This window comes from Rhodnius prolixus, unplaced genomic scaffold (assembly GCF_049639745.1).
Source record: "Rhodnius prolixus isolate KJV_2025 unplaced genomic scaffold, Rpr scaffold_14, whole genome shotgun sequence".
NCBI lineage: Eukaryota > Metazoa > Arthropoda > Insecta > Hemiptera > Reduviidae > Rhodnius > Rhodnius prolixus.
In genome coordinates this window covers 11103265-11127500 of record NW_027411594.1, presented here as the reverse complement: position 1 = coordinate 11127500, position 24236 = coordinate 11103265, and the positions used below count along the sequence as shown (strand labels likewise).

The 24236-nt window shown below is 35.0% G+C and overlaps 3 protein-coding genes across 3 annotated transcripts in view; 1 reads left to right on the top strand and 2 right to left on the bottom strand.

The window, feature by feature from the left end:
• The window catches only part of LOC141451895 (zinc transporter ZIP1-like), a 35477-nt gene extending 24407 nt beyond the window's left edge, over positions 1-11070 (bottom strand). Inside the window, exon 1 of the mRNA XM_074123681.1 lies at positions 9794-11070. Within this exon, the coding sequence (XP_073979782.1) occupies positions 9794-10925 (1132 nt within the window). The 5' untranslated portion in view covers positions 10926-11070. The remainder of the gene's footprint in view (positions 1-9793) is intronic.
• LOC141451893 (MOXD1 homolog 1-like) overlaps positions 1-24236 on the top strand; it is a 100468-nt gene that overhangs the window by 29731 nt on the left and 46501 nt on the right. The window lies entirely within an intron of this gene.
• Positions 18024-20603, bottom strand: LOC141451896 (zinc transporter ZIP2-like). The gene is made up of 2 exons (XM_074123682.1): positions 20458-20603; positions 18024-19072 (listed from the first exon to the last, which is right to left on the bottom strand). Exon 2 carries the CDS (start codon positions 19015-19017, stop codon positions 18586-18588), a length of 432 nt encoding a protein of 143 aa, XP_073979783.1. The 5' UTR covers positions 19018-19072; positions 20458-20603; the 3' UTR covers positions 18024-18585.

Below are 24236 nucleotides of genomic sequence, written 5' to 3'. Positions count from 1 at the left end.
GCTCCAATATTGTAAGACAAAACAATCCAGCAACAGAATGGCAGACAGATAGAATGATTCCTTTAGGGCAGCCTTTAAGGCCTAGCCACCCTTTGGATCTATTGTGGCTCAACAGAATGATGGTGCAGAGTCTCAGATCAGATTTGGAATCAATTTGATGGAGTAGCCGTAGTAAGCAAAACAATTGAATCATTCGACTCCTTGTGCTCACTCACTGACTCGAGTAAAACGAGTGTACATGGAAAAGTTTATTCAACCATACTTCTATGTTCATAGCTTTGGAATGTTGCAGCCAGTCGTGTTGCGATAGAAATAAGAAGGAAAGGAGACACTTTCTTAAATAGAATCTTTAATATCTGTAAAAATTTCAACAATCTTTTTAGTAAAAAACCTTAGTTTAAAAAAAATTATTACGTAATCTGCTGTAAGAGAAAGTCACACCAGATTTTATGTAATCTGACCTAATTTAAAATTTGGAATTTCAACGTAATTTTAGGACAGGACTGTTGTGAGACGAGCCGTAATTAGCTGCACTATCAAACAGTAGATAAATAGAGGTAATGAAGGAATATCGCCTTCAAAGTCAGCAGCGTAAAACTGGCCCAGGGTAGGGAGGAAATCTCTTACGAAATCTATGACCTTAACATCTAAAAGAAAATAATTCACTCCGGCACTATAGTGTTTCTATAATTTCATGTCTGGGCCACCATCATCTCACTTAACAGTTCCTTCCGTGACCTTCCGTCAGTAGCCTTTCACCATTATTAAGGAAAAGCTGTTGCAATATGTTTAAGTTTTTTTTAACGTTTCCAAGGTGAGTCACAAATGAGAGACTAAGCACAAACTATTGAAACAGCACCTGATATTCACCAGGCGTTGCTGGATCCTTTCTACGGTTGTTGGTCTCAAAAATTCTTTACTATTTTTTAATTTTTACATTTATTAATATTGCTAATCCGTGCATATTTTTAAAAAATAATTGTAGCAAAGATAGTATTGAAACTTTTTTCATAGACACAGAGTTATTGACAGTTTTGTAAGGTACATGAATGAAATTCTGCTGAGGAAAGACAAAGACTGGTTTGGGGCTCCATAAAGCAGAGCTCGGCTTCAGGGCCATTGAAAGAATATAGACGCGGAAAGTTGAATTAAAATAAAGCTCCGTCCTGACCAAACGATTTTGATTGAAATTATTCAAACATAACTATAACTTTACTCAATCGATTTTCCACTTTTATGAGTTTTTCTCAAAAATTCGTCTCTTTTGATTTTCTTTAAACTGAATATCCTAAATGAATTATCACAATAACATGTATATATCAACTGCGGCACTATGGCCCGGTTAGAACCTTGGCCTACGCCAGTACCTGACCCCAAGCCTCTCTATCTAGAGCTTTTCTTCTCCACTGTCTTACATTCATTTTCCGGAAATCCTCCTCCACATCGCACACCCAACGCAGCCTAGGTCTCCCTTTCAGTCTACTGCCTCCAGGGTGACTCTCTTCGTGGTGCTCTCTCACTCTACATCCTATGTACATGCCCCACCCTATTCAACCTTCCTTGCTTGACGACAGACACTAAATCCTCTTCCCCGTACCAATCTCTTAACTCCGCGTTTTTCGGCACCTTCAGACTCCATCTTGCACACTGGTCCGCAGACCGCCCTCAATACCTTTCTTTCCCAGCGGTTCAATGTTGATTCCTGCATGCCACAACGTTCACTATTTCGGGCCGTAATTACAAAGGGGCTGAGGTCTGAATTGTAGATCGTCAATTTGGTCTTTCTTGAGAGGGATCAGTTATAGAATGTTTGTCTTAGCGCTCCCAGACACCTATTTCCGGTCGCTATTCTACTTTCTATACCTCGGCTTACCCATTTTTGTTAGTGATGACAGCCCCTTAGATATTTGAATTCTTTAAACTCCTCAAGTCGGTGCTTATTCGAGATTAATTTTCTAAAACATCTGCTCGCCGAGTTGTGACCATGTAATTGATCTTCTCCTCATTAATTTGCAGACCATAACTGGCTGCACTTTCAGCCAACTCCAAAAAGGTTTCGCTAAGCCTCTCTGCATTATCTTTCTAAGTCAAGACCCATGAAGCCATTGCTTGCCACAACTTCACCACTATCCATTATCTATAATATGTATATATGAATAATAAATTACTTTCCTTTAATGTACCATTTCTATCTTACATAATAAGACCGTTAAGAAGAGTGAAATGTAGTTCCAATACTCCTGTAATTTACACACACACACACACACACACACACACACAAATCCGACAAATCTGATATTAGACTACAAAAATGAAACTAATTTCTATCCAAATCGAATCGGTTCTCAATGGATCCATCAAAAGTCATGTACTGTTACTTTTTATTGCACTCTTTCTTCAAGGCTGAAAGTGAGTGCAGTTCAAAAATTAACCAATTAATATCATATAAGTAATTATACTTTATTAATATTCTTTAGGATTTACTAGATGACTGACCCTTGTGCTTTTTCATCTATGAAATATTTTTGTTCAGTTAAGAGACAGTTGAGTTATCGTCACCAACTATTCCTTTAATTGAGATTTATTAACTTGAAAAAAATAATAATAATGACACTAAACAAATCAAAACATGTTTTTAAAAAATGATAATACCATACATAAACGAAAATCATTTTTATTTTTTAGGAAATCAGATTTTAATTGTAAGTTTAGTACAGCAGTACGAAGCTAGATGTCGCACATATCTAGATACCAATCATCCTTAGATTAATTGGTTGGTTCTGCACTTAATGAAGTAGTTACTACTGAAAATGTAGTTAGGTCAGCAGCGTTGGATAATAATTGGATAACCATCTCCAACATGAGTGAAGTCAAAATCTCTACATTCAACTGATTCATCTGCCTCTGATGATGATTGAAAGTCCGAAGCAAGGTCAGGGATACACAGTGAACATGTGGCTCTCCTGCTACGACGGTTAGTGCCAATGATAATTATCATTATTTCTTACTTCCTTGGTTAGGAGCGTCATGATCAGAGCTCTTTGGGGCCTGGAGAATAATTTACAAATAGTACTTTACTATTTGTTCATCGAACTTCTTTAAATGTTAAGTACTTAAGTAAATGGATGCATTTAATTTATGATTAATACGTTAATTATTATTACAAGAACCTTATTTATATGTCGTACACTCTTTGCAATTCGTGCTCTGGTATTCTGCTGTAGAAGGAATGAGGAGTGAATATTATTTCGTTTTGTTCTCAGAGTAGCAGACTTTCCTTTTTTCTATTTTGATGAGCATTTTATGATGATTACTCTCAAGTAAATAATAAACAAAAGAGAAGTCGTACAAAATAGTAAGAATAAGATTGAATAGGGTTAAAATAAAAAGCCCCAAAAGGCACATCTACAAATACGAGTAGTTTTGAATCGTTAGTCATTAAAATCAGGTAAAACATGAAGAAGAAGAAAAATAACAATTTATGTTTGCGCTTATTTTCTCTTCTATTTTATCGAAATTAATTTTCACACAATGTCGCGAAAACTTTTACAATATCTAAGCTAAGCTTATTAAAAATAGAAAAAAGATCAAAGACGTGTTTTCAGCAGTGGTTTTGGAAGTGCTTTTTGGTTAAATTCGAGTTTTTCATTACGTAATAATTATTTGATACCTAAAACACCTAAAAAAACAAGTTAAAACAAAAACCTTGTTCCAAACACTATCCGTTTCCCAAAAAAAAAACTATCAGTTAAAATTTTTTGAACAAAAGTTTACTACCTTGAACATTTTTAATTTTTATAAAGTAATTTCAATTTTGAAATTTGATGACATTGTGTCTATTGTTTAGTGGTATTTAAACTAAATAAAAATACTTGTTTGAACGTGATAACGAATAAATAAAGCTATAATAGGAGAACAAGGAAGCATACCAAAGCCTAATTGCTTGTTCCATTCAAGTTCACCGTCAGCTCGCTTTGGAGCTGGCTGACCAAGAACCAGGAAGTTTTCTTTTGCATTTTAAACACTTGTCCTTAATTTATTAGTTCCGACTCCAGTGCTTTATAATAGCCTACTCTTTCCTAAATGTCTGATTAATTTGGCATCTAGAAAAACCTTTTGGGAAATGCTAGAAGAACAAAAGAAAAGTATTGCGATCAGACAGTTTTTTATTTTGAGTTTTAAGATACCTGAATCCGAAAGAGTGGTTTCCAAATTGGTCTGTCAGTGTGTGTTAATGTGTAACTAAAAAATGGAAAAATTGCAGAAAGGTCAAATTTGATATTTCGCTTACAAACCCCCAAGGGTGCGACTATCAAAATCTGTCAATTGACATTACTATTTATCGATTTAACATTCTTCCAAATTTTTAATATAGTTCAAACAAAAATTGTAAAATTAAAGATTTTTTGTTTTTTCACTGTAATAAAACTACCTTTTTACTGAAAAATATTTTCCCAATTGATGAATGTTCGTGAAATAGGAATAAGAATGGTAGGGAGACTGCAGAAAGCAAACAAGTTGGATAATATATTTTTCGGTTCTACGTTGCTTTTACCATCACATTTGAACTTGGACTCAGAAAGTGAGTTGTTGTAGCTTAGCAAGATAAAAATGCTTCAACCAAGGCGTTAAAAAAAATTGGCTTTTCATACAAATTTGAGATAATATTTTAAAAGCTTATATTTAATTCTTAATATGTAGATGAATGTTTCTTTCTATACGAGTATTTCTTTTTCAAGTTATTTTATATATTAACTATATTAGGGTATTTGTAAATTTAGAATTTTAGTTTCCGTATGTAAAAGAAATATACGAGACCTCGTACGTTAGGTCAGTATTCTTTTACATACAACATGCTTTAATTTACAAATAATAGATTGACATTCTTTGCTGGCAACTATTTTTAATTTAGCTTAACATTGTGTACTTTCACATGGTAGTTTTATATTAGCGACATTCCACATGTAGGTCGCATGTGTTTACTCTTAGAAAGCGTGATCAGCTGGTAAATCTGGCCTTGTAATCACAACCTCAGTACAAATCGGAAAGAGAGTTGTTCTGCTTGCTTCTTTTTCTTAGATTCATATGATTAGTACTCTTCTTTACTAGATCTACAGTCAGATTCAGATGCGTGATGAGAAATTAGCCACGAGAGGGTAGGCAGAGAGAGAGAGAGAGAGAGAGAGAGAGAGAGAGAGAGAGAGAGAATGAGTGAGAGAGACACTCATCGGCGCCTTGATTTAGGAGCGCCACTCCAATAAAATACAAAAAATTAACCTGCATTATAAATAGAAAATTTCTATACAAACTGCTGGACAAATGTATTGCATAAAATTTCAAATGTTTTATTTTTAAAATAATATTTTTATTTTTTTTTATGGATTCATTGTAAATGAACTCTAACCTAATGGAGAACAAGATAAAACCAATTCGTTTATGTTTTTAAAACGAATAATCTGTTCAAAGCTTGGGAACACAAATCATCTCAGAGCGTCATTTCACTACCTCTGGGTAATTTCTCTCTCTTACAAAGTTTTCTTTAGTGTTTTGGCTATTAGTTTTTTTGTAAAGAATGTTTTAATTTTTACAACATTAAATGCCTCGTCAAGGAAATTATTCTGAAGAAATAACGGTATGTGTGGAAACAATGCGCAAAGATGGGATTCAGCAGTCAATTATTGTACAGAGACTAGGAATGAAGCAATCCATTGTTTCAAAAATTTTAATGTGCTACAGAGAGACTGGGAGATACTCTCGAAGACCTACCACGGGCCGTACCAGTACAACTCGGACAGATGAGAGATTTATTCATCTAAATGGGTTAAGGAACAGGCCGTCACACTAGCAACCAATTACGTCACTTGATCGCTGATGTCCGTAATGTCCATATTTCAAGTAGGACAGTTAGACGAAAGCTAAATGAAGCAAACTTGGCTTCCAGGATACCCGCTACTGGCCCTCTTCTCACCAGAGCACTTATAGTTGCCAGGCTGCATTATTCAAGAGAACATGTCATTTGGATAATAGAGGATTGGAGACGTGATTTATTCACAAATGAATCGAGATTCACCCTGAATATAGGGTGGAGAATTCCAGATGGAAGGATGAGAGTTTGGAGGCGATAAGGCCTCCAAATGTAGTGGCTAACATTTCTCCAAGAGTGGCTTTTGGTGGAGGCAGTGTTATGGTTTGGGCAGGCATTAGTTTTGACGGTCGTACACATCGTGGAAAATGGGACGCTAAATGCCCGGAGTTACGGCGAATAGGTTCTTCGGTGATATGTTGTGCCAATCTATGAAAGAGTCGGTGATAATTTTTTATTAATGCAGTTCAATGCCAGATGTCACACTGCTCGAGTTGTCCTTGAGTACCTACAGGATGTTCGGATTCATCGTTTGGTTTCTCCACCAAGAAGTCCAGACCTAAATCTAATCGAGGATCTTTGGGACGCAATTGGAAGACGTCTCGGTCTTCGTCTGATTGCCCCTAGCGCTCTCAGTGAGATAGTACAGCAATTATTGAGGAATGGAATGAGATTTCTCAAGAGAATATCCAAAATCTAATCGCTACAATGCCAAGGAGGAGTTATCAGAGCAAGAGGCGGTATCGCTAAATACTGATTAAATAAATAAAAATCAAGAAAGTGATCATAAATAAGAACCATTTTAATTTTGAATTTTAAGATTTTTTTTTAGCTTGATTTTTTATTTAGTGCAATAAAGCCAGGTTTTTCTTGAATTTTTGGTAGTTGTTTTTTTTCCCCTTTGGATTAGAGTTCAACAACATGAATCCCCATACCCCCCCCAAAAAAAATACAAAAATACATTTTAACTTCAAATTATAATATTTTGAAATTTTATTCAATACTTTTGTCCAGCAGTTTATTATTAATTAAATTATGAATAGTGAGACGGGCAGTACTTACAACACGGCTTGTTTACTCCTTACTCCGAATACTAATAAAACTTAGATTAGTAAACACACACTCACACATTCATTTACCAACCATTAGAAAAATATATATTTTTTTAAAAAAGAACTTCCAAAATTTACATGACTTGAACTATCATTTTTTTTTTATTAATTGCATTTTTTCCTTCTTTTTGAAATAAGTATTTTTTTTTTTTTTGCGAAACCCTCGCACCAGACTTATTTAAAAATCACTTTTTTGAATTCCAGAGGTTTTAAAACGGACATTTTCGATAACTTAAAATCGAAAATAGATGCCGAAACCTACTTTACTAAGAGAGGTAAAAGGAAGTGAAAATTATAAGGTGATCATTATGTAAGAAGTTTTCATTGGCTTGCTTGCTTATTCTAAATTGGTGAGCTTCCTATATGAAATTACTAACGTTTTTATAAAATAGGTTGCTGGCCAAATTTTTGTAACTAACCATGATACCCAAATTTTTTTTGCTGAATTTATGTTAACTACAGGGAGAATGTTATTTCTCCCAATTGAAGCTAATTTTATTTTAAACAGACAGCAATTGAACTGACATAGCTGGAGAGAAAGTGTTGAGATAAATGATGGTGAATGCGGTGGAGACATGAAGTTGTAGCACTTAGATCTCCAGACTGGCTCCACAGTCACCCCCCCCCCCTCCGAATGCTTGGTTAAAGCTTGGCAGTATAGAAGAGAAGAGTCTGACGGTTGGTGAGGTGACTGGCCTGCAGCGGTCTGTAACTCCGTTAGCTTGCCGTACACCACATAGTTCTACCTCAACTTCATACTTCTCTTCCGAAGCACTGGGCTCGTACAGCTAATTGATCAAATGCTGCATATAAATGATCCATTGCTCTAAAATTCATTTTTGCTCCAGGATTTAAAAAATAAAATAAAATTAACAAATTTCTATTTGTTCTTTTGAAAGATTTGACAGATTCTTAAAACTTGAGGTCAGGAGCTCTGTTTTGTTGAAAGATACACTAATATGATTTTTCAACAAGAGTCTCAAACTGGTGTCGTTACCCGTCTCAGCATTCAATCTGCTATTGTTGAAACAAAAGTCACGCAATTGTACGTCAGATTTTTTTCAAGCCCCAACCCTCGCAGCAGTTCCAAGGAAGTATTCTACTTCCATTCCTTTCTACATCCTGTATACGGCTTATCTTTCTCTCCATCCCAACACCTCAATTATTACGTACGCTGATGATAAGGACATCCCATTAATAATTCAGATTTCGCAAATGCCATTACGATCCATCCAGTCCCTGGTTTCGCAAATGGAAAATAAAGCTCAACACCCACTACATAATCTTTACCCTCAATCGTAAAGTACTCCATCCAATCTTTCTGAACCATATTCTAATCCCTCCGGCAGATATAGTGCAATATCTCGGACTCTACTATGACAAACTACTCACGTGAATGATCAAAACACTTATCGATAAATGATTTAAATTGATTCTACTGAACAAAAGAAAGCTCTACGCACCCTATTAGCCGGAATGGACATTTGGACTTGATCAGTACGGTGCAGCTAAGCAATCAAGAATTCTGCGCACCATCATTTCTTCGTTAGCCATCAGACCAGGCTATTCACAATGATCTGAAAATTCCTTTTGTGTTCTTGACTTAGCCAAATCCCGTTACAACAAATTTCATTCCAAATTTCAATTCCCCACTAACCATTCCCGAAATCAGTTTATCGGTATCCTGAGTGTTGGTCATCTTTGGATGGTCTTTAATCAATTCTTTCAAATTATTTTGTTCACGTACATGTAATTAGTTTTACTTGCTGTCAACAGGTAGCATAGAGATAAATTAAATGGATTAACGAAAAGACTTGAGCGCAAAAACAAACAAAATTCTGAATGGGGTCGATAATAAAAAAAGATGGACAACCCTGGCTCTAAAATGTCATTTTGGCGTAAAATAACAATTTTAATTAAATATGTGAGTAATATTCCAAATGTGGAGAAAATCGGAAGCGTTAGTTTTCTTGGTTAAATCCAGTTTTTACAGCTTTTTTGTTTTAGTTTTTTGTTTAAACTTATCTTTCAAAGAAATTCCATTACGACATAATTGTTTATCCAAACTATGTCTTGCTACAGCTAAAGCTTTCTACAGGAAGTTAAATAAAGGTTGGATACTAGCACAAGCGATCCAGCTTCAGAATGATCAAATAAGAGCAGCCATGGAGTCCATGTCGTCCCACCCTTTAAATAACGTAAATTACGGAAAGACAAATTTTAATTTTAATAAATTAAATCATTAATTTAATGACGAAAATAATTGAATAGCACGTATACTTTGTAGGGTTCGGTAATTTTAATAAACTTGTCGGTTTTGTATTTCTAAAGCAAAGGTTCCAACAATAAATACCAAAAGAAGTCGGTAAATTGAGATCTCCATTAAAATAGTCTGATAAGTGGTGTGCGCATAAATTCCGTAAAAACTTACAAGAAAATTATAAAATTATAATAACAATGTATTTTATTCATTTTTTTTTTTTAACTGTCTTACAAAGACTGGAAAGCCATCCCTGCGGATTGCATCAATCAATAATGTGAATGTTTCCGAGATGCAAGATAAGAGACAGTTGACATATTTAAGCTGACATTCGGAAATAGTGGCAAACTGCCGTCAATATCAGAATGAGATGCCCTTATTACACATTCTTTCCTCAAGCGGATTCCTGGATCCGCTACTACATCTTCCTTACAAGTTTCCAAATTATCCATATCTAATGAAAATTGATATTTTCATAAAATTCCTAGAGATTTGAAATCTGGCATTTATTTTTCTAAACGATGATGATAACCATAAGAAAGAAGATAAAATACTCACTAAAGAAGCTTAGGGCAAGTAGTACGATGAAGCCGGTGAAGATGGAGAACAACTGTATGAGACCGTGGCGTGCATTTGACTTCTCTCTCTGCAGAACTTCGAAGAAGACGACGTAGAGCAAGGTTCCGGCAGCCATTCCCTGAAGCACTACTGACGCCAGAGGCAGACCATTTCTATGCTCCAACGCATCCTCAAAAGACATGACCAGACCGATGGCGATACCAAGCGGCGAAACAACTGCAAATGTTGCCATGTACAAAGCTATCAAACAAGTTTTAGTTCGAGAGCTAACCAATTCCACGCCGATGCAGAATGCGATAACTAGTTTATGTGTTGCGACTGCTGCGCATAAGTACCACACACTAGATGGTTCCTGTTCCAAACCAATGGCCAGACCTTCGAACACAGCGTGAAATGATAGAGCTATCACAGCTAACAATCCTCTAAATGATTTCACGACAGTGCTCTTAGTTTCAGAAGGCGCAGCGGAAGATGTATCAGATGGATCAGAACCGGCTCCTGTTGGTAGTGTGATCTGCCCTAGGGAGTCTGTCTGGAGCGAAGGGTCTCGTATCAGTACCTGCGTGCTACCTGTTATCGTGGAGGGAGGTGACGGCTTTGATAGCGAAATTCTTGGTATCATGGTGCACTTTCTAACTGACAGCGACCTGTGCAACACTTCCAGATCGTCTCTGTGGTCATGATGATGCATCAGTGCATGCACAATCTCTTCAATCATATACACCAAGAAGAAGCCCAAACAGAATAATAATTCTGGTAAATTCAAGCTGGAATTAGTAATAAATTCGGGTAATGTGTCAGATTCAATTACATCATTCATATTTTCCCTTACTTCCGGTAATAAATGCATGAATGTAGTATTTAAGAGGACTCCGCCGCCAAAACATAACAACAACGAAATGATGAGCGGATGTCGTCCCTGGTTATCTATTGTTTGCACTTTCCAACGTAGACAGCTGGCTAATTTAATTGGTAATGTACCCAAAATAAATGACAATAACCCGAGTACCGCCATGGAAGACACTTTTGCCATAAATAAGGCGTTTTGTTCTTCACTGTCAACAGAAGTGTCGTTAATTGGAAGAAAGTCAGCATACTTCATATTTTTCATAAAGTTTTAAAGAACAAAAACAAAAGTAAAGTTTTAAAAGAATGAATCAAGAAAAAACACGAACTACTCCTTTACATAAGACACTTACAGCCAGCATGGCCAAGGAAGTACTGGGTTGGCCGGCGGCTCTACCTCCTGTATGTATCGTCCCCCCCCCACATACACACTAATTCCAGCCTGTCGCCCAACCTCCATATTTATCAACACTACCGCCTCAGAATTGCTGCCAAGTGATGGTCCAAACCGTTCAATTCTTTTGAATTCACTCACGAGAATGAACAATTGATTCAACAATAACCACTAACATCTGAAATGAATAATAGACTCTGCATCATTAATTAAAATAATTTATGTGTTAAAATAAAAAGAAAAAATATTTCAATTTAATATCAAAGTAATTATTGATATAAGAAGAGGCTCCATTTTCATTTGCGGGAACTGTAGTTTCATTTGTGAGAAGCAAGAATTCCAAAGAATTTGATTTTCATTTCAAAGTTCCTTTTTTATACATTAAAACTATCCCCTAGGAGCAGTTAAAGTAAAGTGAACTAATGCCAATTTTTTCAGACGGGCATTTAATGGATGTACTTTAATATACGGCCATAGTGAATCCAAATCAATTGGTGAATGTAAATCAATCTCGGTCATGCACGGCCAGTAAGAACTAAAGTAACTCTTATGAAGTCAATTAGTCAATCGGTTATTGGCAACCAATAACAGAGTTTTTTTTAAAAAAGTAACTCTTCTGAGTCGATTCGAGTTACTCTTCATTCAAGAAGGAAGAAACTAGCCGACCAGAAAGCTTTTAAATAAATAACTAATAGAGGTCTCGTTCACGTGGGTCATCGCTCACAACCAGCCAATTATATTGCTTAAATAAATCAACTGGATCAGTTAGGATATTGCTCACAAACAGCCAACTGATTAATATCTATTAATTTCAAACATTGTATCTCAACAAAATTCAAGTTATGCTTGCATATAATTACATTAATTCAAATATATTATGTATATTTTAACGGAAAAATGTAAGCATTCTTTTAAACACAAAATCGTCTATAAGGGGAAAACTGGCGAAACTTGGCATCCCTTTTTTTTTTTTTGCATAAATTACCAATTTTTCAAAAACCGTGGACGATTTTTGTTTTTGGAGTTGGTAATTTTAACGTCGGCTTTTAAAGTATTTGAAGGAGCGATTGTTTCGGGAATTTTGATTCCAGTGGATTCTTTCATCACTAGTGCAGCTTGAAGGGAGCTTTATTTGGCCGACTTTAAATTACTTTACTATTTGAGTAAAGACTTTGCTCTTTACATGGAAACTGCATCTTTACATCTTTGATTGACTGTATCCAAGGCAACGTACTCAACATATGATGAGCAATAAATCTAGAATACCCCAAGAAGTAGTGCACCATCAAATTTACTTGTGTATGCGAAAATATATTTAAAAAATGCCCTCAAGGGAGCAAGGTGGTGGCCATTTCTTTGTGGATCCTCCGCAGGTCAAGGCAATAGTGAGTGAGCTCACCCAAGATTACTCAGACAATACTATATTAAACAAATTGAAAGGTAAAGACATCGCACAAATATTGAGTGATTACACTCTTTTTTACAACATAAGTAACAAGCTCGAAACTAAACATTTCGTGTATTCGGTTTTGAAAGCAATTGAACTGGAAAGGAAGGATCGAAATAAATTGAAAGAGTCGATGCAGATGAGTAGTGGTTGCCGTAACAAATTGTATACATTAAATGAGGACATAAAATTGAATGATTTGTTTACAAATAATATAAAAAGTAGGAGAGGCTTTTATTTCCTAAATAAACTAAACTGTTTAAATGCATTTAAGCAGTTTTTTGCAGTAAAGGAGGAATCTCAACGCAATCTCAAGAGGAAACGACGGAATATTGTTAAATCTAGCAGAACGAAAAAGGTAGGTGCAGAAGAAAATGAAGGTAATGCAGAGAATCACGTGATGCAACCTGATCAGATGTTGGAAAATGACTCTAATTATCTAGGAAGAAAAAGTATAAGTGATACATGCGATGGCGGCAGCACGATAGAGGTGCTGCCACCAAGTAGTTCATCTAGTGGCACAAATCTTCCATCTAGCCACCAATTGCTTACAAAAGCGTCATTTAATAAGCAATTAGTAATTATGAAAATATTGGAAAAGCGCCATTGGCCGACTCTGATCAGCACAATCACAAAGCCACCAATAATACATAAATATCGGCCAAAATCCATCGCAAACCATCATTTATTTACTAAACCGTTCATCGCCCGTTCAACACAAACATCCGAACCAATAATTTCTAATGTTTTTCTAGAAGCGTTAATGAGATTAAATTATCCTGGCAATATCGATATAAAGCAAAATGTGGGCAACGATAATATGGGCAACGATAATGTGGACAACGATATTGTGGGCAGTAATAGTGGTGATGTGGATGACATTGATCAGCATTTAGACTGGAATTGCTTGAACAGTACGGCGCACATCTATGAGATGTGCTTGGACCAGCTAAAAGTGAAAGCCTGTGCCGACGAACGAGTGTACAGTTCCTCCAACTGGGGCTCCTTGGACAGCCGTTCGACTCTCACCAGCGGCCATCTGCTGCCGCGATCTTGCATTCCTACTAGGTCCAATGGCTGTTTAACATTGAAACAGCTGCACTTGCATTTAAATGGCAAAGTGAAAAATAATATAAAATATTTCAACCAGCAAAATGTATTGAATAGTTACCATTCAAATTTGGATGATGATGATAAGCTTAGTGAAATAAACAGATTTAAAGGAACGCAAAATATTTTTGAATCAAGAGTTTCACCAGGATCTTCCAGAACCAGATTATTTAATAATTATTCGGACAAGAAAGAAACGTCTTTCCAAAAGAGTGTAGCATCCGAAAGTGAATACATTTCGCCAGAAAAGTGTGAGAACAGCGATAGTGAAGGAAACGAAGTGGACAGTTTGGTGCAAGACCGCGGCGGATTAGCTCCGAAGAGCGCCCCAGAATTGGTGAAAGATCGCGGCGGATTAGCTACGAAGAGCGCCCCAGAATGTACTTTACCACCTGCAGACGATCTCACCAGTTCGCTAAATTCGCGCTCTCTCCTCATCCAAACTAGCCTTAACTACGAGCTCAGTAAATCACTTGTGCTTTACAATGTTCGCAATTCTGATAAGCATCTAAACAAAAGAAAACATTCTCTGTTTAGGTACAACAAAAATGAGCCTAAGTGTACAATTTCATGAAATAAATTTTTTAAAAGTTATATGAACAATTTACAATAGATATTTATTTTATTTTAGGCGCCTTATATGTTAATTTGAGGAAATTTATGCCCAGTTCTTTTTCATTACAGAATAGTGTTCTCTCGTTACCCACAACACTGTTCATCATGGCAAGTCGTTAGATGTTTCACTTAGTGAAAATCTAAGGGCCAGGGATCTTTGCGTGGGAAGCCAGTGTATGCTAACCACTCAGCTAATCCCTTCCTTGAGTGACAACATTAAACTTACATGGAAGGCATTAAGTGGAGAGTTTTAAAGTGTAAAAATTACACCATTTACTCTCGCCTGTCATCATTCAAGGCTGCTTGCACAACCAACTAGAAATTCCATCAATTACTCATCGTTAGCCATCTGGGAAAAACACTTTTATTATTTTCTACAACTATAATTTCGTATTCTATTTTTCCTTACTTCCAATAATACTTTGTAAAAGTGATTCTTAGGTTGTTACTTCTCTTTTAGTTGCGCAACTATCTTAATGAGCTTACAAAATGCTTGCAATCCGAACCACTAGTAATCACCACATGCTCATACTTACTTAACATAATAATAATAAAATTACTAGAATTCTCTACTGTAGATTGTTATAAAATTCCTATTTGTTTTGTCCAAAAAAATTATTTTCTTTTTTTATTCAAAAATTATTATTGGTCAACATGAAAAGTAATAAAACAAAAGGGTTTAGGTTGCTTACACAACCTTCCAATTAAAATTATAAACCAAAATTTTTAATATTCTATCATTGGTTATATTAACTGAATGTAAAAATGGTATTAATATAATTTTTAAGGCAATTTAGGAAACTTAATCTAAATTTGGCAAAGAGAGAGACAGTGAGAGTGATTAGGTTTTGAATTGAGTGGCAGGAATACAGAAGCTCTGTTTTTGCTTTTAGCACTGTTATAACGAAACACAATAAGAAAAAAGCTTATGGAAATTCTGTAGAAAAGGTTTTTTTTGTTTTTTTTACTGCCCATTGTCAAGGTTACGTCTACCTAATTCCTGATGTACATGCTTGCAACCAACGCTAGGAGCGTTAGCGAGCTCCTGTGGTCGGGCAAACACGTAATATTCCACAAATAATGGTTGCACCACTAACATAATTAGTAAATTACAAACGAACATCGCCAAAACAAATACTAAAATAATTACCCATGCTACATATTTCATTACTTTTAACATAACTCGGAAACCAAACGTACAAACTATGCTAACCTATTCAAGAATCTAGGCCTCAAAACAACTTTTACCACCTAATACAAACTGGGAAACAGGATGTTTGCACACAAACTCAACACTTACGACTACAGCGGTATTTACAAAAAGTTAGGGAAGATTGTTTTAGTAACAATATAGCCCAAAGCTGGGGAAAAATTGATTACATACAAAAAATATACAAAATAGTCAGTCGCTCGTACAAATATAACAAAACAGACTTGACTTACACAAACCCCCTTATCAAATAGTCACCAACATGACGAATCAAGAACACAATGACGCTGTTACGTACTGGAAGGAAGGAAAAAGTATGGAAATCTTAGAAAGAGTACAAATATACCAACAGAAAGCCAATTTGCCAAAACATGATCGACCAAATTAACTGAAACTCTCATACACTCACTCTTGAATTCATCCCCTACCATACACACGGACACAGCTCAAACAAACCACAAAAAACATGAATGCACATCATGTTGCTTGCCCTGTAATAGTTAAATTTTTTTTTACAAGGATTTTTCTTATTTTTGCATTATTAAGGGATTAGTTTTCTGCCTAAATTAGGTCGCTTGTATAAAAAAAACTCCAACTTTACGTTTCGAAAACATACCTACATGCTCTTTAAACAAGGACTAAGTTTCAACAATTTTATTTCACTATTTTTATAAACATTTTTTTTCTTTTCATTCAAATTTTTAATAATATACATACATATGTACATATGTATACCTACCGAGTAACCTCCCTCACTAGTCAGCAAGTAAAGCTTCAAACTGAATCATTGTGAAGTCTAAATCTCTACACCAAACTGATTAATCAACCTATGGTGGAGTCCGTACCTTTTAGAGTAATGAACATGCGTGGTACGACGAAGAAAAGTTCGATACCTTACATCCGTTTGATTCACTTGCGCCAGATATAACATGAAATTCCACTAATTACTGTACTTGAGTTTTAACAGTTTTGTTTTTATTGTTTACTGGACTGAAATTCAGTTTTTTTAAAAGCATAAGGATAGTTTTAAAAATTAATTCTTAAATAAGTATCTTAAAAAGTGTTTTTCTAATTGGTGTGACTTTGGCTGATTGGAAACATAGTATGTACCTTAGTTTAGATTTAGAGGTTAGTATGTATGTATGTAAAGGATCTTTAAGTGAATAAGTCCTGGTTTACTGAGCGGGCTTGGTCAGGTATCAAATTTGGATTGCCCCTAGTATTTATATGCTGAATTTTGTGCTCAATAATTTTTTTTATATATTTTATAATCTCGTTATATTATTTTTGGGTCATATATGATATCCCTAGGAAAGGTAATTCACTTATCGTAAAATACGATTTTTTTTCTAGTAAAGCTTATATTTACTAGAATTTCGCTATACCTGCTAGTTTGCTCACTTTTATCATTCATGGTGTATCATACTTGTGATTATAATATAATGAAATTCAATTATTTTTTTTTAAAGCATTTTTCCCTCAACCTTGAGGTTTCCTCAGACCAATTTCCCTATTTTAAAGCAAACACTTCACACATATAACAATAACGTAGTGCAATGCACGAATTATATTTACAACATATACAATTTAAATTTAAAATACAAAATTAGAGTTTAAATAAATTACAGGCTTGTTACATTATAAAAACAAATTTGTTGGATTCCTTTTTAAAAAAGACTTCTTCGTATCCTCTTGACCATCTTATTTCCAGCATTCGTACATTCTTTAGGAGAATAGATAGAAGTATTTAATAATGAAAATTGTCTGTTATTTTTTAATGATGATAACTGGACATTTTGGTACAAGTTATTGAAATTATAAACTTGAATTTAACGGGAACAAAAATATTTCATAATCTCACGAATGTTCCATTTTCGCCTTTAATATTTTTATCAAATGTAGAAATTGTATTAGTCTTTATTTAAACAAAATAACTAAATAAATAATAAATTCAATTTGTGAACTTAACAATACGAGATAGGATTAAATATTTAGTTGTAACGTAAAATCTAAATATTTCAATATTCTAAATATCTCTGACTATATCATTTACAGCGTGGATATTTATAACAATTGTAATTGAGCAAAATTATATGTAATTGTCAGAATTACTGTACGAAGTAAAGAGGTACCAATTTGAGTGTAAAGTAAATTCAAAAATCTAACTTTTTTGTGTATCATAAACTATATGTATTCTGTGTTGGTCTCTACTAATTCAATCTGGAAACTCAAACCTCTTCCTTTTTGCTGCACTTTCCAACATGCAATGTACTTGCATCTTATGCATAGTTTTTGTTTTCTTCGGAACTGGGGCTTTTCCATTTTAGAGATTCGGTATACTTTTCTTTTTACAGTATTCAGGAGAATAATCTGCACAAAAGATACACAAATCTGCAAGTACCTAATATTTCATTCATACTTCAGTTTAGCCAAATTTATTAATTTAATGTCATCCGCTTAAAGCCAAACAATTTGTGTGTGTGTGTGTGTAATTGTTAAGAAAATAAGTGAATAAAAACCATGTCAGATGATTAATTGAGGACCAACATTCAGTAGTCTTTCTTCTAAAGTAACTTTAAAGTTTCAATTTATATGTTTCATTGAAAATAATTTTATTCAAACTTATAATTTACAAAGCTTGTAAGATTGGCTTAGAATACATTGAACTGACACTTGAATGAGAAAGCCTAACGCCAGCTACCCCCAAGAACTGTCTAGAACAAACATTTATTGTAACATTATTCAAATAAAAGTTACGTTTATATGTGAATCTCTCCATCTAGCTCCAGACTGAGACAAGTCCGCCAGCACGTATCTGCGTCGGATCTGTGTATTTCTCCTGCAACCATTATCGGCGACCATCCGTTACAAAAATATTAACTTTATTCAGAAAAGAAAATTTTTACTCAATAGTCGTGAAACTTGTTCCAGAAAGATACTTTTACTTCTTAGCAAATCTAACCCTCTTTAATTGGTTATTCTCGTTTCTAATCAAAAGGAAGTTGTAAATAATGGCTATATTTGTTAATTAGTAATTCATAAAAAAGTAATAACGAATTATGTAAAGAATTCATACACAAGATAAAAAAATGAGTAACTGAATTTTTGCAAGATTCATTCAAACTGCCTGTGTTACTTTTGTCCAACATTTAGTCATGGTAAAAATACAACAGTATTATCATTATAATGAATCCAATTAGAGTTGCTGCATATTCTACAAAACCAGATTTACTACGTTCAGAACGCTTGAGCACCTCAAAGAAAACTACATAAAGAAGAGTTCCAGTAGCAAGCCCTTGTAGGACAACAGACGTAGTGTTCATTGCTAGATCATTCGCTGAAGAATTACTAGACAAGCCGATCCCAATGGCAATACCAATTGGCGAAGCTACTGCGAATGCTGCGACACAAATAGTGGTTGTACAAGTATCTGTTCTGGAAGATGCCATTTCTGCGCCGACGCAGATTGCTATGATCAGCTTGTGGGCAGCTATTGCAGAAAGCAGAACCCACACTTTACCTGTGTCACTCTCCAAACCCACAGCTAAGCCTTCAAATATCTGGTGAATTGACAATGCCATGATAATTAGAATTCCTCTGGCTGGTGTTGTCTTCACTAGATGACTGTGACCGCTTCTGAAATAGCAAGCAAACAAAATTATTGCAAAATGTGTTAACAATTTTTTTGTAACTATTTATGGTTAACTGGCTCCTTGTGCAGAATAGCGAAAGTAAGCTAGTTAAACAGAGCGCTGGAAGGGGCGCCAAATTGCCCCACATTGGCACAACAATTTCTTCCTTATTTCCCTAGTGGAAGTACATTTACTAAAAGGCTGGCAAGTTGAGAGTTTAAGCTTGTTTACATTTAGAAAACTAAACGTTGTTAAAATGTATTTACAAGTTAACAAAAAATCTTTAACACGCATGTTTTTTATGGTGCTGGCCGCTTTCTTATTTTCTTTCATTATTAGAGATTGAGTCTTCAGTTGGGTGTAGAGAATGTGACTTCTAATTATGTTTCGTGTTACACCCTGCATGGTTACAGTTGCTGACTGATAGGGAAATTCCATGCTGTGTTGGAGCGTATATGTGATATATGAAATGTTAATAAACGGTAACATATTTTTCTAAAAATAGTGATATAAAGGTAATGAAAACCAGGATATATTTAAGGATTTTGTGTAAAAGAATGTTTTCAAATTATAAATACGGAATTATTCGTGCAAATTTCAACTGGCAAAACTAAATTACCCAGTTATTTAAAGCTGAGAATTAATTATTTAAATAAATATTTAAACATTCGATTCTAAACTTTTTAGTTTACAAAGAGGCAACAACAACAAAATTTGAAAATGCCGTGTTTGCCCATTTTTGGCAACTTTTTTCTCAAAATCTGATGAAACTAAATTTTGCAAAAAATTACTCTTATAAATGAGATATGCCATATATTTAATAGAAAATTTGTGAATTTTATCTTTTATGAGAAAAAATAGTCAAAGATGGTTAAAACGTTATGGTTTTTCGTGCAGTTTTTTACGATCAACACTTACACATACAGCTGTTCTACCGGGCCAGTTTTAACTATTTTTCTTTTTAGATAGGATTGGCAAGATTATGTTCAGCATTCTATCATGAATGTTTGGCCTCTTCCAATTTTAATGGAGGTAAATATTCGCCATTTTGTGACTTTTGATTCGGAATTTCATGCAGCTTTCATGGGGCTTCTTGGGGGTCTTGATTGTATCTTATATACGTACTTTAGGAGGGAGTTTGCCATCACGTTAGTAGGCCCCCTCACAAACTATTATTAAATAATAATTCTGTAAATCTTCCCATATTTAAATGAAAATTGGTAAAAAGAAGAAGTGGCAGTGGAAGGCTTACTGCAATCCATCGTATTTGCGGTTTGATTATGGGCTTTGCCCTTTTAGGGAGAAGACTGTTAACGAAGTTTAATTTTTATTACATTTCTTAAGAGGAAGCACTATATCTTTAATTTCTAAAATGAAATCGCTATTTACCTGCAAATAAATACCTTCCACTTTTATTCGATACGTTTTACCTAGAAAATTTTGTTTATGGGAGTTCTTTGGAGACTGCAACTCTAAGCATTCTTTTAAATTTCTCTCCAGTGGTTGCTAAAGTTCAGGTAATACACAATATTAAGTTATAATGTTGAGAAAATCTGCAAACCATATCTGCAACTCACAAAAGAGACTTTTAAAGGTTTGGAATTTTCTGGAAAACGACATAATCGATTATTTTAAAAGTTTGTTTGATTTGTTTATTTATTTTGCAACTGTAATTAATTACAATAAGCAAAAAAGATTAGAGTAAGGAAATGGTGTCAATACATATGCACACATATACAGGGTGGCCAGAGTTATATGCTCCACCCACTTTTTTTTTTTAAAACGGCGGGAAATTTCGAAAAAATAAAAAACACGTATTTAATAATTTTTAGTCTAGTTTATTTTCAGTGACTGACCCATTTTTTTAATCCCCTGTACCTCGAGATACAGCATCCAACTTTGTTTTTTCAAATGGAACTTTATATTTTTTTTGCATTTTTTATAGTATTTGAGATCCTAAAAAAAACAAAATTTTTTTTTTGAAATCGGTTAGGTTTTTCAAAAGTTATGGTAATTTAAAATATGAAAAACAACTTTCAGTTTATTGTCAAAATTATGTTATTTTTTTTAATGAATCTGTTCAAACTGGGCACAATCAACGGATAGGCAAGCCAAAACTCTGGACTCCCACGCTTTGCTTGTAGCAGCACTTATGGTGGCGAAGTCAAGATCTAGGCAGGCTAGAGTTTCGACGTTTCACATCATGGACTGAAGCCACGGGATTAAGGTTACTGTACACATTATTTTTTTGATATCTCCACAAAAAATAGTCCATTGGGGTTAAGTCCAGAGATCGAGGTGGCCATTGGATGGGTCAATGAGTCCCTAAGCACTTTTCGTGGAAAGTTCTGTCCAGGTAACCTCGAACAACTCTCGCATTATGTGCCGGGTAACCATCTTGTTGAAAATACATATCTAGCCGACGTTGTAGAGGAACATCTTCAAGCAGAACTGGCAAAATGCCTCTTAAAAAAAGTTGGATACCTTGCACCATTTAAGTTCTCTATGTAAAAGTATGGGCCGATTTCCTAAAACTCCACACCAAACGTTTTTAGAAAAAACAATCTGAACGTCGAATAACTCTCAAATACTATAAAAATGTGCAAAAAAAATATAACGTTCCATTTGAAAAAACAAATTTGGATGCTGTATCTCGAGATACAGGAGTTTAAAAAAATGGGTCAATCACTGAAAATAAACTAGACTAAAAATGATTAAATTACGTGTTTTTTATTTTTTCGAAATTTCCGCCGTTTTAAAAAAAAGTGGGTGAAGCATATCTGGTCACCCTGTATATGCGTAAGCCCTGTATATGTATAAACATACACACATGCGCACATGCATGTGCACCCAGAGACATGAGTCGAATGAACCCAGAGATGGAAGCCGTTAGTTCTCCAAGTTGGTTAGCTTAAGCAGCAACCATCCTAAGAGATCGGCATTATGTGTTGAGATGGCCGCTAACCACCGCCGCTTTAGTCTACGCTGTGGATTTGAAGGAAGTGTTGTAGTAGAAATGATCTGGATCAGAGGGTTGTAATTACTGTGTAGTTCTGAGTGGAGTTTTGTTTAGCGAGATTGGGCTATTTCAGAAACGAGAGGAATATTTAGATCAGAATGTATTGTGTGATTGGAGATGTAGAAGGGAGCGGTAACTATTGTACTTAGAATTTTGGACTGTAAGGTTTGAAGTCGGTTGATGTTCAATTTTTTAGCACTTCCATAGTATTCCGGACGTTCCGGGCAAGTAGAGCGGTATATAATTTTTTTTTTTTTAGTCAGGTCAGTTTTGAACGTTTGTTGAGAAGTCTTTTCAACATTTTGTACCTGAGATTGAGGTCAATTCGTTTGAGTCTCGTGTGGGGGTTCCATGTTAGTCGTTTGTCATGATGTAGTCCGAGATAGCGTGCTTGGTTAGTAACGGGTATAAAAGTGTTGTGGAAGTAGAGAGGAGGGAGGTTTTTCTAGTTAAGGGTAAATACTTGTACTTAGATTTCAACTGATTCATTTTGGTTCTCCACGTTTGCAGCCAAGGCTCGAGACGATTTAGGTGTGATTGGAGTGCTCGGCATGCTATTACAGGGTCTAGATGAGGAGATAGAATTGAAGTGTCGTCGGCGAATGTGAAAGTAATTGTATTCGGGTGAGTTGTAACGGCAGTATAGAGAATATAAAGTAATGGGGCTAGAATGCTTCCTTGAGGAACTCCAGCGAGTATTGGAAGGATAAGAGAAGAAGAAGAACCTTGTTTGACTTCGAAGAAACGGTCGGATAGGTAAGACTTAAGAATGAGATAAAAGGTAGAAGGCAGTAGGCGTGTGAGTTTATAAGGCAGTCCTGCGTACCATACCCGGTTGAACGCCTGAGATATCTCATATACCCGGGCAATACTGCTTTAATTCAAGGGAAGTAGCGATTACATCCACTGCTCGATGTGCCTGAAGAACAGTCGAGTGGCAAACCCGAAAACCAAACTGATGGTCAGGAATGATATTTAAAGGAGCTATTTCAGTTTGGAGGCGTAGTAGTAAAAGCTTTTCGAAAAATTTCCCCAGGATGGGTAGAAGGCTGATGGGTCGGTAAGAGCTTGGAATATGAGAAGGCTTATTTAGTTTAGGGATCATTGTTACAGAAGAAAATTTGTACAGAATTGGAAAGTAAGTAGTTCGAAGTACAGCATTATAAAAAGTAGTTAGAAATACTATTGCTTTCCTGGAGAGTTGTAACAGGATGTTAGCACTAATCAGATCATAGCCCGGACTTTACTCTTTGGGAAAACAGTTGATTACGTCCATGATGTCTTTAGGAGTGAATGGCTTGAGAGAAGGTGAAAGTTGTGGAGGAATGTCCAGTTCTTTGAGAATGTTTTCAGAATGTTGTAAGTCTTGTACGTCGGGATGAGGAGTGAAGACTGAAGAAAGATATTCGGCAAAGAACTGGGCCTTCTTTTCGTCGGATTTAGCCCAAGAATTGTCCGGTATTGGATAGTAGATATATAACAAAAATTTTTTGGATTTATGTTTCTTGGAACTCTATGACATTGTCATCAACACTTAGGAGCGTGGGCGTCTAGAACCATAGGTATTAATAAGAATTGCTTATTGCTTTTACCTGGCATAAATCAGCTTCAATAATATAGACTTCCTAATGTTTATTTATCATTAGATATATTTAAAGTTTTTCAAATCAAGGAACTAAAAGAAAAATCTATCCAAAGGGTATAAAAACTTCCTTAACAAAAATAGGTACTCAAACCTTTAGTCGTTTAATCAACCCTTATACTTAACTTTTTAAGCTGTAAGTTTTTATTAAGAACTTATACATAATATGCCCATGATTGTCCTAGCTCGTTTTGAACTAATTCTCTTATTTTAATTTGTGCAAGTCTAACAATCCAATTAAATTTTAACTCGCATTTACTTAATCAGAATCTCACCTATACTAAGAATTATAACTACATACATCACACAACAGAATCTCCAATCCCATAATCCATATCTGAGAAATCTCAACTTGAATGCACCCATCATTATTAGGTTTTTCGTTTTTGTTTAAAATGAATGAAGGTACAAAGAATCAAAGTTGTTTCGCACTTTAAAAAAACAAAAAAAAATGTTGAAAACTGACGTTCCTAGAATTATTTAGCTTGCTGTAAAAACAGAAGAAAA

Coding starts and splice junctions, on each gene's coding strand:
- LOC141451896 (XM_074123682.1), bottom strand. CDS start 19,017: ATGGCATTGTCAATTCACCAGATATTTGAAGGCTTAGCTGTGGGTTTG.